General features: G+C 39.5%; 1 protein-coding gene across 2 annotated transcripts in view; it reads left to right on the top strand.

Moving 5' to 3' along the window:
- Positions 1 to 16,472, top strand: part of lin-28 (protein lin-28 homolog) — a 51,221-nt gene extending 34,749 nt beyond the window's left edge. For both annotated transcript variants that reach the window (XM_090156256.1, XM_090156255.1), the window contains exons 3-4: positions 3,774 to 3,946; positions 15,244 to 16,472. In XM_090156256.1, coding sequence (XP_090012382.1) covers positions 3,774 to 3,946; positions 15,244 to 15,607 — 537 coding nt within the window. In that variant the 3' untranslated portion in view covers positions 15,608 to 16,472. The remainder of the gene's footprint in view (positions 1 to 3,773; positions 3,947 to 15,243) is intronic.
- The last annotated feature ends 2,909 nt before the right edge of the window (positions 16,473 to 19,381 follow it).

The raw sequence follows: 19,381 nt of genomic DNA, 5'->3' as shown, positions 1-19,381 counted from the left end.
TCATTATTCATTATTTCTTTTCTCGCAAATATTTATTCGGTGAATTTTCGTACGTGGAATTATTAATTATTCAATATTTTATGAGCAATAATAAAATAAAACATACCATAAAATAAATACTTAAGAAATCAGAATGTTTTCGTTAAATCCCACATTCAACACTCGCTGATAGGAAAGAAACAGTCACACCATAACCAATCAAACACTTATTTATCGATTATAGTCACACAGTCGGTTAAAGTCATGGTCACACGACAGTTAAAACTCAATATTTAACTCTTTATTTACTTTGTTCGTTCATCGTGCGATCAGAACGAAACCAAATCCGACGCTCTGTTTTGGGAAGCATCCCGAATCTTGGCAAGAAAACTCTATTGATACTGAGACCGGACTAGCGACGCGCGATCATAGAACGCTAACCGATGGGCCGTGAATTCTTTTAACAAATAGACTACACTATATAAGTTTCGTCCACTTTTGACCGCTGATACTGGACAAACGACAAGAGCTAGGGAAAAATGGCAATGGACAATTTTGCTCCTTTGAGCAAGCTTAACAACATGTTACAGTTTGAAAAAATTCGGTCGAAAGCCAAATCCCATAGAAGAAGTGCGATGTCCTTAGGGTCCGTAAAATCTGGCTCAGTTCTGTTCTTTTATCCGATCGTCTAACATCAAGAACGTGTAGAAGTACGATTACATTGTTTCCTACTGCCATGATGTTATACTTCTCGGAATGGAAACGCACTAAAATTTAGTCAGTAGCGCCATCTGGACAATGCAAAAGTTTGATATATTCCCCCGCTCTGATTGTGATTCAGAAATGGGGAGAAAGTTTTTAAATTTAAACTCGTAGACTGAAGTAAATATATTTTACAGTTATGAAAATAATAACAATAATGACTATTAATAAATTAATTTATAGACTCCATTTTCCCCGACAATATGAAAATTTAGACTCTGGAGGGCACCAGTCAATTCCCTGAGTTTGAGAAGCATACCCTCACGGTGACTGTTTTCAATATTTTCATAGATTTTAGATGTATTCGTCATCCTCTTAATCATTTGAACCAACACTGCGAGAGATATACAATTTATAGTTAAATTTATATGTTTGCGTAATGAATTTCGCAGCACGAAAAATGTGGTTCCTTCGAGATTTCGTAAAATTGCAAAACAACAAAAAGTATAACGTTAAATTCGAAAGACTCCCCAGGGTTATTCCCATCCCTCACCATGAAAAGGTTTTCCCAGAGTAGCAAACTGCTTAAAATTAAATACAAGATAAATGGAAATAACAAGTTATATATTGTATACATATTGTAGCCTTGAAACATAAATAAATTGACCGAATTTGATGAATGATAGTGGATCTCCATTTGTAGACGAAGAGGGGACGAATAAGGTCCGTAGAGTGAATGGTCAACGGCGGCGGCGCGATGGGCGTAATGGTCTCTCGGTTGACTTGACCCTTCGATGTGGTAGTACACCCAAGCTCGATCGAGCGTTTAAATATAAGTTCCTTTTAGCGTTCTCGGCTTTGAAACATTTTTTCCACTCCGAACGTTATTGGTCAGTTTGAAATGGGTAGAAGGCTCCCCCCGTCCAATGATCACTCTCGTACTAGTAAGAAGTGTCCGCGCGCTTAAATTATTCGATTCGTCAATGTCCGACGCCTTTGTCCTTTGTACAGGAGGCCATCGCCTTTTGATTTAGGACCGTCCATTAAATCCATCTATTCATCCGTATCGAAAATGGTCTCCGTAAGAAAAGTTAATTTCCCCCTCGGACACCCCTCGCTTGAACCGTGAAATAGAGAAATCGCGCTTTTACACCCTAGTTTATCTTTTGGGCGCCCGGGAAACTGGAAGCCAAAATGAGTTACAACCCGAATAGAAGACGAACCCGGGGTTATCTAAGGACGAGGCGAGAGCCAATACGCCTTTACCATCGAGGATGGTCGTGTACGGAGGCGATCCAGCGTGGGAACGATTTGGAAGGTGGCTCTATCTCTTTATCGACGGCTATACTTCAAGCCTATAAATAACTTTTCTAGATATCTATTTTGGAGATATCCATCGCTCATATTCTTCTTTCGGCTTCCACCCACGACCCGACAAAATCACGCTGTCAGTTTAGCTTTAACTTTATTATTTTTGGCATGGACTACGGAAGCGTCGAGGACACCTCCCCGTCGTCTTCCTCTCTCTCATTCGCTGTATACGCGTCCCGAAGTAAATGTTGTTCTTGGATTCCCGAATCGAGCATTTTCCCGATGATTCGATACCCACCCTCTATCGCGGACTTTTTTCTTTTTACTCCGAAAAGAAAGGAGACGTAATGGGCTTATATAGATTGGGCTAAATCTGGGCGCCTCTCGTTTTTAACACCTTCGGGGCAACGGGAAATAAGCCTAATTGGGTACTTAACATCTACACTTTGGCGCCGCGTCCCTCTGATTACTTAACGCTCAGTTTCTTTGACGCGATTTAAGGGAGGAGGTTCGCATTGGGCCTCCGCGAGTTAGTAGGGTATTAAGGAGGGCCACTAAAGTGCCTGCTCGTGTTCGCGGGCCTCAATCGGCTTTAGGCGTAATGGATCAAGACGGTAAGAGAGAGAGAGGCCACTACTATCACGAATTCGTTTTATAGACTTTTCCGTTTTCTTGATACTCCGCCGAAAATGGTGCATTATGGACTTAACTTGCCTTACGGGTACTTTGTTTTTATCTAATATAAAACGTGTTAGAGGCTTTTTCTATTAAGGCAAGTCTACATTGTATTTCTTTAGAGGGAATTAAGTTCTTTAAATGAAGAAGCATAATGAGAAGCACATCCACGCCTTTAAATACCATGAACTTCAGAAATGTTATTTTAGAATAGAATAGAATAGAATTTATTGAACTGGAATATATACAAGCGTGGACGCTTATTGGGCCAGCATCAGCGACAAAGAAATACATTTAAAGCAATGGTTACAATGAGGTACAATGAAAGAAGTACACCGTTTAAGTTCTATCCCAACCCATATGTTTGTCTAATTTGTTTTTGAAAGCACAGACCGAGGAACGCGTTTTAACCAAAGTAGGGAGGGAGTTCCAGTGGTTAACTATCCGCTGAGTGAAGAAATTTCGCCGAATTGTGGAAGCACATAGTCTTGAAAATGTTTGGAGCATTTCGGCCACTCCAAGTTATACGGAAAAAAATGTCCGGGTTGATAGAGTAAAGGCCATGTACAAGTTTGAATGTCTCCACTAGATCCACCCGTAGACGGCGCGATTGCAGTTACTGCATGCCTAGGCGCTGGATGTTCAAACTTTTAGAATCTATTGGCAACTTCTTTTTGGCTATAGTTTATTAATGTTGTTACAGTTGGGGAAATGTTTTAGTTTACCATTGAGGGTTTCCTTCTAAAGTGGCGTCTTCCGGAGTTTTTGGCAAGGTAGGCCGAGTACGTGGGTGCCACTTTTTTGGGCCATTCTAATTTCCCAAAGCTAGCAAAATGAGGTCATTATTCTACAATATTTGAATTTCTATAAAGTTCGGCAATTAAAAGTTAGCCCCCCAACATTTTCGCTAACATTAAATTTTGGGCCCCCATACGTAGGATATGGGCCCTCTTAAAACTTTAACCGTAGTCCATAGCGTACCCGACCTACCACCGGGCGCCACCATGACCATCTTAAGTTGAAACTTAACAATTTAAATTGTTTTATTTACAGTCTTAATTTACTCGAGCAATTTAACATAAATATTTTTATTCTATTCGTTACAGTCTGTAATTCAAATGACCGGATTCCGAAGTCTGGGTGATGACGAGGAGGTTGAGTTCGAGTGTAAGAGGTCGGGGAAGGGCTTCGAAGCCACCATGGTCACCGGACCCGAAGGTCACGATTGCAGAGGATCTCACCGGAGACCTATGTCCAAGAAAAGGTTCAAGAAAGTCAGGTATACCCTTAAAACGTTTCACTCTTTTAATTTTATTAAATATATCTCGGAATAAGTATTTAGCAGGGCCGTGGAGGCAAATGGTCATAGTGGTCCCTTCTAACTGAAGTACACCCTTCAAAAGTTTCATTCCAAATCTTCTCTTTGGCTTTTCTTAAATATATCTCGGAATAAGTATTTAGCAGGGCCGTGGGGGCAAATGGTCATCGTGGTCCCTTCTAACTGAAGTACACCCTTCAAAAGTTTGATTCCAAATCTTCTCTTTGGCTTTTCTTAAATATATCTCGGAATAAGTATTTAGCAGGGCCGTGGGGGAAAATGGTCATCGTGGTCCCTTCTAACTGAAGTACACCCTTCAAAAGTTTCATTCCAAATCTTCTCTTTGGCTTTTCTTAAATATATCTCGGAATAAGTATTTAGCAGGGCCGTGGGGGAAAATGGTCATCGTGGTCCCTTCTAACTGAAGTACACCCTTCAAAAGTTTCATTCCAAATCTTCTCTTTGGCTTTTCTTAAATATATCTCGGAATAAGTATTTAGCAGGGCCGTGGGGGAAAATGGTCATCGTGGTCCCTTCTAACTGAAGTACACCCTTCAAAAGTTTCATTCCAAATCTTCTCTTTGGCTTTTCTTAAATATATATCGGAATAAGTATTTAGCAGGGCCGTGGAGGCAAATGGTCATCGTGGTCCCTTCTAACTGAAGTACACCCTTCAAAAGTTTCATTCCAAATCTTCTCTTTGGCTTTTCTTAAATATATATCGGAATAAGTATTTAGCAGGGCCGTGGGGGAAAATGGTCTAACAGAAATTTTCAAGGGGGAGGGAGGTATTGGCGAAAGTCAAAACGATGGCCCCCCATCACACCAGGCCCCTAAATAGCATGCTTCTGGGCCCTTTTCGCCGGGCCTTGGGGATTTTGCCCCCCCCCCCTGCACGGCCATGGTGTTTCGATTAAATTAGTTTAAACGTTACCAAATATCGAATTTCAAAAACATTTGCCTGAAATTTGGTTTTAGGATGAACGCTAATCTCGGCGCTCCTCTCAAAAATTCGCACATGTTCGGTGATCGTTTTTCATCTCGGTGTATATTCCCTTCCACTATTTTATCACATCGCCCTTTTAGCCTCTCTCGCTCGTCAGCGTGCCTCGGACGAAGAAGGGCGCAAACTTGACCAATTCCCGCCTTTGATCTCATTGTCAAGTGAAAGGGGCGGGCGTTCCGTCTAGCGGCGGCCGATAAGGAAGAAGAAACCGAGGAATTCCGATCCCGCGCTCGTTCGCTTTATTAGGACCACGCGACAAAAAGAAAAGGGAAACAGCGCGGTATAAAGAGAGAGCGCGCGCGTGCGGGGATTCTTGGGGATAAAAGATGTTCCGGCAAAGTCGAGAGGCTGAGGAGGAGAGAAGGGGAAGACGCGCCTCGTCAAGAAAGCCGGGGGTCGGGGTCGGGGGGGATCAGGACGCGTTTCGCTTTTGGGAAGAGGGAAGAAGGACTATGTCGCCGGTAAAAATTCTTTGTTAAAGCCGTAACTTTTTTTTTCTCTTACGCGCACGACACTCTTCCTGCAGCTCTATTTCCCTCTCTTCCTCTTTTTTAGGCAAAAAACGTCTATTTCTACCCATATTTTTGCCCTTAACTCTCCCAGGACATATCTTGATCGTATGCCCCTTGGTTTCGTACGCATTACGAAACGTGACTTTGCCTCTCCCACAATAATAATGGTCAGTTTGCAAAATGAGGTCCAGTTGGGAAAATGTCATCTTTTTTCAAGTAAAATTGTAAGAAAAATTTATCTAAATCAGTCGGAAAAATTATGGTTTAAATTGGCAAAATCAGAGCTTTTCCCCTCCCCTCTCGAATACGCCCCTGATCAGGGTTGGACCTAAGGTTCTAATAACGGCATTTAACAACTAAAATAAATGCTTTACTAAAATTAATCAAAATCTGGGGGTTCACTAGTCAATTTGACTGGTGAAAGATTACCTAAATATTCATAAATAATGGCGAATATGGCGTTATCATAAATTCATCATTCATCAATCCCATTTTATTAAAAAAAAATTGTGATCGGCCAAAGTTACGTAACTCGAGTGATAATAAATTCCTATTTTAATTCTGACGGGTAAAGCAAAATGTTGGCTGTCCTTCTTGTTTTTATACCCCCCTTTTACCCCCTAGTCAGTGACTACTAAAATAAATTAAGATAGGAGGCTCACTAGTCAGGCTGACTACAAAAAAAAATATCCTCATTACTGATTACGTCGAGTGACGGTTCACTTATTGACCATTATTATATCTAATCTAATAATCTAAAGTATTTAATCTTCGACTCTTCAAGGAGTTTTCTCTCCGAGCTCTTCCCTCTGTTTAAGCCCCATTGTCAATGATATTGGTAAATTTTTAATCTCAAAGTGATTTCAAAAATCTGAAAGCGATTTTGAGATTTTATATTACAACATTCGTATTGATTTCTGTTCTTTTTTAAGCGAATTTCGAGATTTTGTAATTGATTTTCATCCACCGTGTAGGGTTTCCTAGTTGATATCGAGATTTCCACAAATTGTTTCTATAGAGTTTGGGGGATTTTGACAGTGACCAAACACGCGCCCAATCTCCATATTCGCCTAAGCTCGCCGTTGAGTGTTTTTGGAAAATGGCTACCAAGAATGGTGGGGCCGCAAATAAGAGGGACGACACGCGCGCAAATTCCTAAAAATGAATTGGCAATTTAATGTTCTACTATACGTTTCACTCATGATGACGCTTTTCGTCTATTTGGAGGATACATATTAAAACCGGAAATCAAAATTTTAAATGGAATAAACAGAGCTGGAAAAATCCCATAAAGTTTGGGGGGGAAAACGCGAATAAGTAGAATAGTCCATAATGAAAAGGGATAAAAAAACTAAGCCCTAAATCAATTTGAAGAAATTAAAAAACTTACAAATAGTTCGTACGAATAGGTCTTCGAGCAAACAAAAAGACGCGAAACTCGGACCAGATAGATCTTCGAGTGAAAAACTAAATTAAATAAATTAGCCAGAAATTCCAACGGTAGACCGGTGTCGTCCTATTTGGAACTCGTCAGTACCGTGCGGGAAATCTGGCTTGTGACTATTGACGGATTTCGAAATGACGTTTTAGCGCGCGACACTACAGGTCTTGGACACACAGCCTTCTTTACTTGCTTTTTTGAGCTATTTTCACGCGCAAACTGAATTTTAAAGCCGTCAATTACACCGAAAAGAGAAACTAAGCCTAAACGTTAAAAAAATTCAAAACGCGTTGCGTAGCAACGGAGAGCCGAAATAAGGTAAATAAAGATTGGCCATATCAGCTATCACTAGGTACGGAATAGGAGCTACTGGACTTTCACTCGGATTTCTTAAACGCCGATGTAGCCCTTTAAGAAATTATATTTATGGAGATCTCCGTTAACAATATATAATCTGTGTAAAATATTGGGCGTCATTGTTGGCTAACGCCATCTGGTATGCAGTATTTTAAAAAACTACATAACCAGAATGACAACCCTCTTTGATTTCCATCCGTATCCTACCATTTATTTCCAAAACCAATTCAAGTATTCATTCATTTTTTTTTTCACCCATCAGCTTAACTTGATGACACTATTTAATTGTAGTGTGAACCAGCTTTGGTGGCGTTTGTTTTTTATGATTCGGAACGAGTCAGCTGTATTCCAGTGGGTGCAAATTCCCCTCTTGGTCCGATCTGCGCCGAGATTTTTACTTTCCCTTACTGGGGTAATAGCGTGCAAACAGCACGGAGAGGAAGATACCTCCCCCCCCCCCTCCCGTACAATGTTTCGCGGGGGACGCGTAGACTAAGAAGTTATATAAGAAAGATGTAAAAAGCGCGTCTTCCCGCGTGTGCGCGTTGCGAAAGAAGAGAGATTGTGGTAGCACGCGCCAAGGAGGAGGATGGAGATACCGAGAGAGAGAGAGAGAGAGAGAGAGAGAGAGAGGATAGAGAGATGGGGGCTTGAGATGGGCGGGGGGGGGGGGAAAGGTGAATCCGACACCTTTGTTTGGGGACCATAAAAAACGTCGCGTGCCCTTCCGACGACAGACGAGAAGCGCGGAGGCCGAAAAGAAACGTTGGGGTCCGTTTCTGGGGTGGCTGGGCAGAAATGTTGGATGATGCCGGCTAGATATTCGTTTTCTTTTTGGGTACAAAACGCGTATAATTGAGGGAATAAGACGAGGACCTCGCAGTGAGGGGCTCTATCATTCGCGGCGAAATCATTTTTGCACTATAAGGGGGCAAACTGTCTCTCCGCTCCACGCTCGTTGCATTCGCGAATGATGTGCTGCCCTCTTTTTCCTCCCCAGCGCCGCGTATCGTCCTCTCGCTGTGACAAATAGACGGGGACAGACGTAATTGCGTTGCCACCCCCCCCCCCCCCCTCCTTATTACATTTACACTCTTCCCCCTTATTACATTGAGACTAATAACAGCTCGGAAAATTTCGACTCTCTATTCGGCTATATTAGATTACTTCATCTTTAAAATCCGCCTCTCATACCTTGAGAATTAGAGGAAATTGTTGAAATTATACCAGTTTCACGTGCCCCCTATGTCCCCTTCTTGGTTACGCCACTGAATTGTACTCAAAAGTAGCCCAACTTTGATTGTTTTAATTTATATTTGGATTATTCAGTGGTATTTTGACGTTATGGTAAGTAAGGTTTATTGATATAATAATTTTAAAATTATTTGGTCAATTTTTAAAGACGTGATAATTTGTAATTTTAAAAATATTTACAACGGCCGTGGTATGTGTAGGGGTCGGACATATCTACAAAAATTATGAAATAAACTCTAAAAAACCAGAATCAAGGTGAAGTGACTGATATTAAATTTCGCTTACGCAAACTTAGCAAGTATCCAGTCGCTGATGTTACCCTCTACTTGAAGAGAAAGTTGCAAATTATTCGTTACTGCCTCAATTTTGTTATTAAACGAAGAGCGTACGTTTAAAATTCCAAATATAAAGTTTCGTTGCTTTCCGTTTCGTAGGTAATTAGTAGAACGGCCAAACAATTGGAATTTTGGCGTGGTGATTGACGTCATTGACTGCACTTTATTTCTCATTGGCCACTCTCCCCAACACAGAGTTTAAACTTGGATACCAAATGTAGATGCTACTGATTCCGTGGCCGAATCCGAAAAATCTCCAAAAGAATTATGGGATTCTACTACTGAATAATCAGCTCAGCTAATACCCAGGGCACCACCCTAGGTCTAAGTCATCGAGCGACCTTTAAAGCCTTTTTTATTCAGGTGGCCGGGTTACAATGGGTAGGAGGGTGGTGGCAAGCCCTGCAAGCCACGCGAGCCAACAGCTCCCTACACTAACTATTACCGTTAACCTCGACAAGTTTTTTTATGGAAGGGGAAACCGAAGATCTCGGGGGAAAACGCCTTAAACCAGTGGGGAGAGAACTTGCAAACTCAACGCGGAAGGAGTGGTTTCGGATTTTCACCCAGTGCCACAAGTTGGGATCGAACCCGGCTCCTCTGGCTGCGAGGCGAAAGTGCTAACCACTCCGCCACCCCACTTATCAGTGGCGTATTAACCAATAGGCTGTACGTGGGTGCTTACATGGTTTTAAAAACACGCTTATCATTTAGAGCACGCGCTAAATCGGTATCGCCATGCGCCATATCTACCAAGGATATTACACGAATGATCTTGGTAGGATAGTGGGAACTATGTAATCTACCAAATACAGTGGGAAAAATTCTGAAAAAAAAACCGTAGTCAATAACGTCACAAACTAGGGGCTGTAAAATTATCGTTCAAAATAAAAGCCTCAACGTAACACGTAAATTTCATTTTAATATTAAATAAACTTAACGACGGTATTTCATCGAGTGAGTTACATTTTCGGAAATCCCATGATAAAATGAACAAGAAAATTATAAAGTAAAGTTTCTATTCCGAAAATCTATATACAACTTACTCATTAATAATATAAATTTAAACAAATTAAATGACATCAAAATTTGACGGTATCCTTGCTAGTGACATAATCGTGTTTAGTATTAATAATAACAATTTCCGGATGATAGATTTAAGCTTTGGAGAATGAGCCCCTTGGAAGCGCGTCTTAATTTACGCGTTCCCCCGCGGACCATTCTGTATGAGAAACACCATTCCAGCCATATCCGCCTTCGCGTAATCATCTAGGCTGTAAAAATATCTCGGAGCTTAACGTTGTTAGAGATAAAAATGGCCCAAAAATTTCCCTCCAGATGTGAACAAAAAAGAAAAGTTAGATTGGACGAGAACCGTAAGAAAGAACTATATTTTTTTCCTTCACCCATTTTTTTTTGTCTCCGAAAATGGCACCCAAAATATTAGAAAGTTTCTACGTTCTTACTAGCTATAGACTTGTTCGAAATAGACAATAAAGACTTTACCCCGCATTCCAGCCTCCCCCAGTTCGAACGTGAACTGTCGCCTAAGCCTCGGCTATATACTTTTATATATAAGTTTCTTTGAAAATACCCCCACCCTCCAACGCATTTGTTTTGATTAGGGGAACTTTTTCGACTAAAGGACAAAAATACATTTTTTTCTCTCTCTGTCTAGGAATATAAGGGAAAAACGGGGCATTTTCTGCCCATGTTTTCTTCCCCAAAAAGACAGAAAAAAGTGTATCGTCCTGGCGGTAATAGTCGTGGAGAGGAAGGTTTTTGTGGCGCGTCTTTTGAAAATGATCTAGCTTGACGGATAGATAACATTTTTTTCACTTTAAACCTTAACTTTGTCGTGCCCGGATCCCAAATGGCTGTTCATCAGTTATATATCTATATAATAACCCAGTAAATACTTCTACTCACCCCCCCCTCACTACTATATAGCTAGGCTAAGAAATCTTTTTTCCCGGAATCCCCTCGCTTCGACCAAAAATAACGAGAAACTATGGCCCGTTTTTTGCAAGGGGGGTATTCACTACTGGGGGAGGAAGATATTATTGTAAAGAAAAATCTATTTTGGAGATATTTTTACTTGGAATGACGACCATTATGGCTAGCTTATTGGTTTGGGGGCTTCTTATTTTTAGTCGCGTATCTGCTAGGCCGTCGCTTTGCGGTGCCGTTCTTTTCTTTCAAATTTATACCCTCCAATGAATTTTTTTGGCCAATTTGTAAGGCTATAATCGTTTGTGCGGGGCGAATAATGCGTTTCCGACTTTCTTTATTTGGTAGATATTAAATGACTTTTTATACTTTTCGACGTTGACTATGACGACGATTCTATTTTATTTCGCGACAAATAGATCTATATAAAAAAGTGTCAACTGCAATATTGAGGATCGATGTACAAGTTTTGACTGTACTAATGTGATTTAATAAATGATTACGGATTTAGAATTACAAATACAAGTTCGCCACGTTTAGTCCCGTTTTGATAATTAAATATACCAGGATTGCCGCGATATTTTCAAATTCAAATTCCCAGACTTTTCCCTTATCGTTTTCAGGTATTTTCTTCAACTTTTATTAAGTGCAAAATTAGACGGTTTTTAAGTGTATTTAATTTTTATAAGAAATTAGTGAATTTACTAGTATTTTGGTATAAAGCTGATTGACAAACCTTGGATTTGTTTTTAGATGAACTTCATAAAAGTTTCGATAGTGTTGTTAATTTTCCGGAAAAATAAAATGCGGAAAATTGAAACATAAATTACTTTTTAAAGGTTTTTAATGTTTTTACCTTTTCATCGATATAAAATGTCTAATATCAGTAAACATACTACAAAACATTAATAGTGTTACATTGTTAATCAGTTGAAACTAGTTTAGAAGCAGGCCCGTAGCCAGAAAAATTTCGTTGAGGTGGTAGTAGCTTTTTGTGAGGGGGCACATTTGTTGCGTTACCTAATTTCGAAAATTAACATAAGTGGCACCGTGAAATGTTTTTGGTGTGCAACAAAAAAACTTGCTTTCTGAAGCAGACCATTCTACAACTAACGATATAAACCTCAGACAAAGACGAATGGTCCAAAAGGAAAATTTCAACTAATAGAAGTTTCAAAAACTAATAAAGATGAAGGGGCAGATAATATTCTTTGAGGGGAATGGATTAAATTTGGGGGGGCAGGTTAGGGCAAATAAATAAATCACCCCCGAATGCCCCCCCCCCCGTGGCTACGCGGGCCTGTTTAGAGGTTTAGTTTTACTTTTAGATTCGAAAAAATTAGGCGAAAATGCCGCTTTATATAAATTAGACTAATCATGGAATGAAACCTTTTTTTATTTATTTCAAATTCCCTGACTTTTCCCTTTTTAGTCAGACCCGTGGCAAACCTTGAACGAAAATGAACTATTTTCATAGATAATTTTAAAATTTGAAGCCGAAAAGTGACGTAGAACGTTTATTTGTCCGAATATAGGTCAAACTCGTCGTGGCGTCGTCTATGGGCAAACACCCTCTTTAGAGTACAAATAGTGTCAGAAATACAAACGGAAATATTGTTAGGTTTACTTAAAATATAGAACGAGGAGAATGGCTCGCAAACCAACCGCGAGAAAATGTTTTCTCAAAACCGCAAAAATCCCCGTCAAGCTGCTTTATTTGTACAACGTTCTATAGAAAACCACCGACATCAGCCACCGATCCATTACTTAGCTTCGCCAAACTTCTCTGTTAGCGAATCAAGCTTGCTCGGGCCATACGGGAGTGAACCCGGGTAGCGCTACCAAAGGCGGGTGGTAGGGGTTCAGAAATGGCTTTTCAACTTCCCTCGATTTAATGTTGTTGTTGTTGTTGATCGGGACCCGTAGCGCGTGCTCGGGAGTGCGCCCCAGAACAAACTACGCGTATTCCTATAGCTTCTATTCACGATGAGAAACGTCGATTGTTAGTCCCGCGGATATTATACGTTTAGAGGTACGTACCTTCGCCGAATCGACCACCGGGTCATTTCGTAGTCCTTCCCAACGTACGATTGAGGGTGTAGTTTGCGGGGGTAGATCTTAGAGGGAATATAGTGGGTGACGGAGGGAATCGGAAGGACGCGGGCCATCCACGCGCCCGACCATCTGCCTATCGAAGCAGCCAGCGTTTCCCTCCCCCTGTTTGGGCCTTCTCTCCTTGGCATCGTTTTCTTTCGTTCGCGGCCCGCAGGTTCTCCATCATCCCCCTCCCTCCCTCTCAATGCGCACCATCGTCAATACACGGGCACCGTAGAGAAGGGAGTCGGGTGGGGGTGCTATTTGATTGCGCGGCGGGTCTCGCGAATACGGGGTGGTTGTTTACTTCTGAGATGCCCAGTTTGTTTTTGTTGGCGTCCGATAGGGGCAGATGTCCCGGTCACGTGCTACGCGTTTCATTCATTCTGTTCGGTTCTCCCCCGTCGCCATACAGATTGAAGGATGATCGGGTTTTTTGTCCTTTCTCGAAATTAATATGAGAAATCGAATCCCAGTGTGGTTTCTCGTACAAATAGATGGATCTAGTCCCGATTTTCCGCGCGTTTCATTAATATAGTCGCGGGATACCGCGACGAATTGGTCTCAATTCCTCCAATCGTCATTCTCCGTTGACAGATAACCACATTTTAATAACTTAGTTATTTTGGCAATTTGCGCGTTAAAATATACACGCGACGAATTGGTTTCTGTGGAGTCTCCTAAGTGGGCTCCGCGTTTGTTTGACACGTTTACTATAATAGAAGACACTTTGCTAAACTAATTTTTACTGAATAAGTTTAAGATCAGAACTGTTTTTAGAATATTTTATATTATCGATAGTTTATAAAATTTGCTCCTTTCGACGGAGCCTAAATTAAGACCGTAATGGTCTCTACCATTCTGCGTTTTCATGATTTCACCTGAATGTTCTTAAACATTTCCACAATATAAGAAATTTGTAGGAGTGGAAAGTCCCCAAACCGTTGGAAGATTCTCCGTTGACAGATAACCACATTTTAATAACTTAGTTATTTTTGCTATCTGCGCGTTAAAATATGCAAATTACAATTTTTAAAAACAATGGTATTTATTGCAGAATGCTAAAAAACAATAGGTGCTTCTATAAAATACGGGAGGTCATGTGACAATGTTTTATCTACGTCACTTAGCTGTAGCTCTTAAAGTTAGAGAGCACGCGTTGCCGTCGCGAGACCCTTTGCAATCTGAAACCCGCGTGCAAAACTCGCGTGCAAGTAAAGCACTTAAATAACTGGCGCTCGTGACGCAGATACAAACATTTTATACTTATATTTTTTATTGTTTTATTTTATAGAAACACCTATTGTTCCCTGAACAACTATAGTCGGTTGTTTTAAGTGTTTTTTAGCATAGTGCAATAAATACAGTTGTTTTATTAAAATTGTAATTTGTACAACCACATTTTAAAATTAAAGGTTTGATTATGGTCGGTAATTCACACCAATAAGTACAATATTTTGTGCAGGTTCTCGAGTCTTTCTTTGACCCATCCTTTCACTCCGGTTACCATTAGATGGATTTTAGATGTTTTGGCACGATTTCTTGTTAGTTTCAATACTTTTGGGCCACTTTTTTTGGCTATTTGATTTACCAATCTAGTATTTCAAAAATTAAAAGGTTTCAGTTTATTATAACTCAAGATTTTTTGGTAAATTTTTTTTTGGGCTTAGTCACTTTGTGCAGGGGCGGACCATTACCTTCGCGGTTTAGGGCCTACGCAATTAACAGTGTTTGTTAACTAACAGATAGATTTTGCAGGATAAATGGAAAATTTGTTTTTTCATACAATTTTTATTTAAATTGTTTTTATTTATTTTAACCGCGAAGGGGTTCTTTGATTGAACGGGGCCCTGGGCTGCAGCCCATAAAGACCATGCCTAAATTCACCTTTGACTTTGTGACTTGTTAGCCCTTTGGTTTAATTTTAAAATTAGGGGTGCACCGATATAGATACAGCCGAAAATTTCGGATGATATATCGGCCGATATTAACAAAGTTATCTATCATAACAGTAGTGTATGATAAAATCATTGTAAAAGACTGTTCACTGATTATATTCAATTTTTTCGTTAAAAAACGTTTGCAAGAGCATATCCGAATATGATTCTTTTCATTTTTGGTGATATATATTTTCTATCACAAATCCAATATCGTTGTTTGTATTTGTTTACACTCGTAACCTCCTGTCTAAAAAAGGTATGATCCAGCTTCTGAAATTTTTAAGCCGATATTGGCCGATACCGATATTAGAAAAATAGGCCGATATATCGATGCATCCCTTTTATAAATCATTTGGTTTTTCTTTCCAGATGCTACAACTGCGGAGAGTTTGCCAACCACATGGCTGCCAAGTGCACCTTAGGTCCTCAACCGAAGCGATGCCACCACTGCAAGTCTTCGGAGCATTTAATCGCCGACTGTCCTTTGAGGGAGGAGAAGAAGAGGTCGTCCTCGACGGGAGGCAAGACGAAAAATGGCGACGGGCGCTCCACCGACAGCGGCACCGAGCGGGACGGCGAGGAGTCGCTCAACCACAAGAGTCCCGACGAGCTGACCGACGCCACCAGCGCCACTCCGACCCCTCCGCCTCCATCGGACAAGCAGTCTTCGCGGGTCCGGGCTCAAGCCGATTCGGCCGCCGACTCGTCCTCTGGCGAGAGCGAAAGGGTTTAACCCCGGCTGGGCCAACGCCGCGCTTCGGGATTCGGACGACAGACCATCTGCGAAATACGTTAGCGAGTAATTAATTTTGTGGTAAAACAAATAGACATTTTGGGGGATGGGAAAAGGGACTACGCGTTATATATAAATAGAATGAGGCCGTAGAGACGTCGACCGACCGTCGTCCCAATCTACACGACGGAGAGCTGGTCAGCCTCGTTCCGGAGTTAGATTTTTTACGACGCCAGGGATCTTGTACAGCTGATGTTATAAATTTTCCGTTCGTCGAAGAAGTCTATATGGAAGCGTATTCCTTCAAAAAACAAATATAACACCGTCACGATGTTTTCATTTTCATAAATCATAGTTTTCTAATATTAAATGTACTACGAATTAGGCGAATCTCTTTGAGAAAGGTCAACAATGTCACCTTTTTTCCGAGATGTATACAGCCACATATCATCGGGTTACACCGCGAATTACTTACCCAATAACACCCTTTATATAAAATTATGAAAAAGGATAAAATCGTAAGTTTACGAAGAATAGAATTTTTGCCTTTAATTAGAAAAAAAATAGTTTTTTTATATATTAATTTAAGATTTTACTTAACTAAACAAAATAAGAGGATGGGCCAAAGTTCCTAAAACTATAGAAAAGTCGTAATAGTCTCAAAGTGTTTAGCGCAATTATCTGACAATTGATTTCGAAGGCATCAAAGCGTACTTTACCATTTGTCAGGTAAATTTGGACTTCAACGATAGATATATCTAGCTTCAGTTTGTCCAGTATCCGTTAGGTAATTAGCTACCCTCCCCCCTTATCCCATAGATGACCAATAGAATTTTTTTCGTACGAATAAAATAATTTTTCTGTACAGGCGTTCATTGTTAATTCGCGAATTAAAACTATCGGAAGTGAACGTCCAGTGGGTATCTCAAATTGTTTTATCGCTTTAAGATTACCCGTAATTCTGGGCCGCTCTATATACGACCCTCCCTTTGATAGAAATACCGTGGATAAAGGCTTATAAGTAATATTTTTCTTTCAAATATTAGAAATATGAAGACTTTTGGGAGGGAAATTTATGGGTGACCAGTTTCAATCGCGGAAGTTTTTCGTGCGCGTTATTTGTCATAGAAATTTAAATGAATATATATTTTAGTCAATTTATAAGAAAAATTGATTGCGAGATTACAAATAAAATTCGGAAGTCGCTCATTTTTGGCCAAATACGGAAAATCGGGTCGCGCGTACATTGTCATAATTTAGAATTGATTTACTCTTAAAATATAATTTCTTTCCCCATTTAAGTCTAGTTGGTTTTATCAGAAGTATATAATATTGGTTTTTGAGATAAGTATTCATATTCGTATATTTCAAATGTTAGGAGTTTGAAATATGAACCTTCGTAGTCTCCCACTTTTCTCGTTAGAAATTCATAATTTACTTCTGGTTTTATATAAAATATAAAATATAAAAGAAAGAGAGATGATCAGCTATAGCGTCTCCTTATTCCTTATATGGCCAATTAGCGATTTACTACGTTTTTATATAAATGATAATATAATATAAAAATGAAAATAGGACAAAAACTGTTTCGCTCCGTTAAACGACACCTGAAACGGAGCTAAAATATCCCGGGTATTTTTTTGAGAACGACAAACGTCTCGTGTCTGAAGAAACCGAGAAATGTATGAAAACGCTGTTTTATGATTTTGCCTATAAGGTGTTGTTTCTCGAATCAAATCGCTTCGTTATTTTAATCATTCAATTTCAGTTTTTTTCCCCTCTTTTTCGATGAACTTTTTAACGAACGAAAACGATGTATTTAGAGAAATCGGTCGAGATATTTTAGTCTATATGTAGTTTGTGGACTTAAATTGAGGAGTGAATACATACGGGCGTCGTTATTATTGGTAATATCAACGCGTTGGAGCGCCACTTTGTTAAACTGGAAATATTTCAAGGTGTCTACGCGAGATAAAAACGAATAATTCGAAATTGGGGAAATGTTTTACGCTCGAAATCTATTGGCCCAGTTTGAACTTAACGTAGAGCCCAAGTTTCTTAAACGCTTTTTTTTCGAATATTGTTTAATTTTTTTTAATGAATTGAATTTTATACTAGCCTATTAGAAATCTACATATACCATTCGTCATTAACAACATTCTTAAAATTTCTACGAAGCTAATAAATAGTTCTACGTTAAAATTATTTACTCTGAATTATTTCAATTTGCTATGACAAATTTTGTACATCAATCTTAATTCGTTAAATCAATGCTGTTGAATAGTAATTTAGATCAGTGGTATCGCTAAGTGACGCGAACAACAATTCGATATATTTTATAAAATTTCATCGCAATCTGATTCTTAATTCTAAAGACCAGACCTTGATCCTACTTCTATTCAGTTTCGAAAATTATTTAGACCGGATTATAAAGTTTATTTTCAGTAAGTCTTTTCTTAACAGGTTTGAACTTAATATTTAGTTCCTTTTTAGGGGTTTTGGCAAATGATATTTTTGCTATTAGTGGATATCGAGAGATTGGTGGTGGTTACTTATTTTGAGCCGTTAGTTTCTTACTTTTGGGAGGTTACGGATTAACCTACATTTGGGTATTTTCAAACAGGTAAGTTGAACCTGGAAATTCTTTTCATTCTTTGAACCGGTTTGCTGTTTTTGTTTTTGGGTGTTTTTGGTGGTTGTGGGTTTTTTACTTTTGCGACACTGACTAATCTGTGTTTTCAATCAATAATACTGCGAGGAAAGGTTGGGCTTAGAAACACTGTAATTAAAATAAATTGTACAGAAAATACAACGTCTATATATAAAATTTAAAGCTATTGTCGTTAGTTAGACCAATAGATGTGCAGAACAATGTTTCATAATTTACTACGTAAAATATTACAAATTTAGTAGAACCATAGGGGTGACACCGACTTTAGTGACGCCACTGATTTAAATAAACTTAGCAAAAATAAATTCGCTGATTCTTGCCAAATTTATTTTATTGAATTTACTAAAGATATTAGTTTTGAAAATCACAAAATGAAATTCGTAAAATCTAGACTTCATATAAATTACTTTCTTAGAGTATTTAATTATCCAAATAACAATAATATATTATCCAGTATTGTTGAGTCGGCTGAACAAGAAGCCACCGATACAAATGTCAGCCGAGACAATGGAGTGAAGCTAATGGCGAATTGTATATGTGGGGTCTGAAATATCCAGTCTTCTTTGTGCTATTTTTCTGGCCAACTTTAATTGAATCCGAAGCGACAGAGGGCATGTCCTTTCCGCCCGTCGCGCTGGTGTCCCGGGGTAATTACGGCCGTAATTAAAACGGGAGACTTATTCGTCGAGATAATGGGCTTTGGGGGCTGTGGCCAACCAGAGGCACGCGCCATTAGAAGTTATTGTCCAGCTGGGGACTCCAAAACCATGACCACTCTCTCCTCATCCCCGCTAATTTCCTTCCCCTCCGCGGGTACAATTGTACACCCAAAAAATCGTAACAAACCCGAGCTTCCAAAACCCATTCAATTTCGACGTTATCGAGGTTATTATTCATTCATTCGTTCATTCGCTGCAATATGTAAAATTTCGAGTGTTTGTTTTTTTTTAATTATTTTGAAATTCGGCTATTTTGAATATTTAAAAAAATATAATTTGGTTTAAACTATATAAGAACGTATTTTTAAAAATTCGTGGTCACGTGGTGGCATTTGTGTGTGATGTTGTCAAGACGAAATACACCGAACTATCGATATTTTGACG

Source organism: Leiobunum rupestre, chromosome 8, assembly GCF_980474605.1.
Source record: "Leiobunum rupestre chromosome 8, qqLeiRupe1.1.hap1, whole genome shotgun sequence".
Taxonomy (NCBI): domain Eukaryota; kingdom Metazoa; phylum Arthropoda; class Arachnida; order Opiliones; family Sclerosomatidae; genus Leiobunum; species Leiobunum rupestre.
This window is presented reverse-complemented; position numbering and strand designations above follow the sequence as displayed.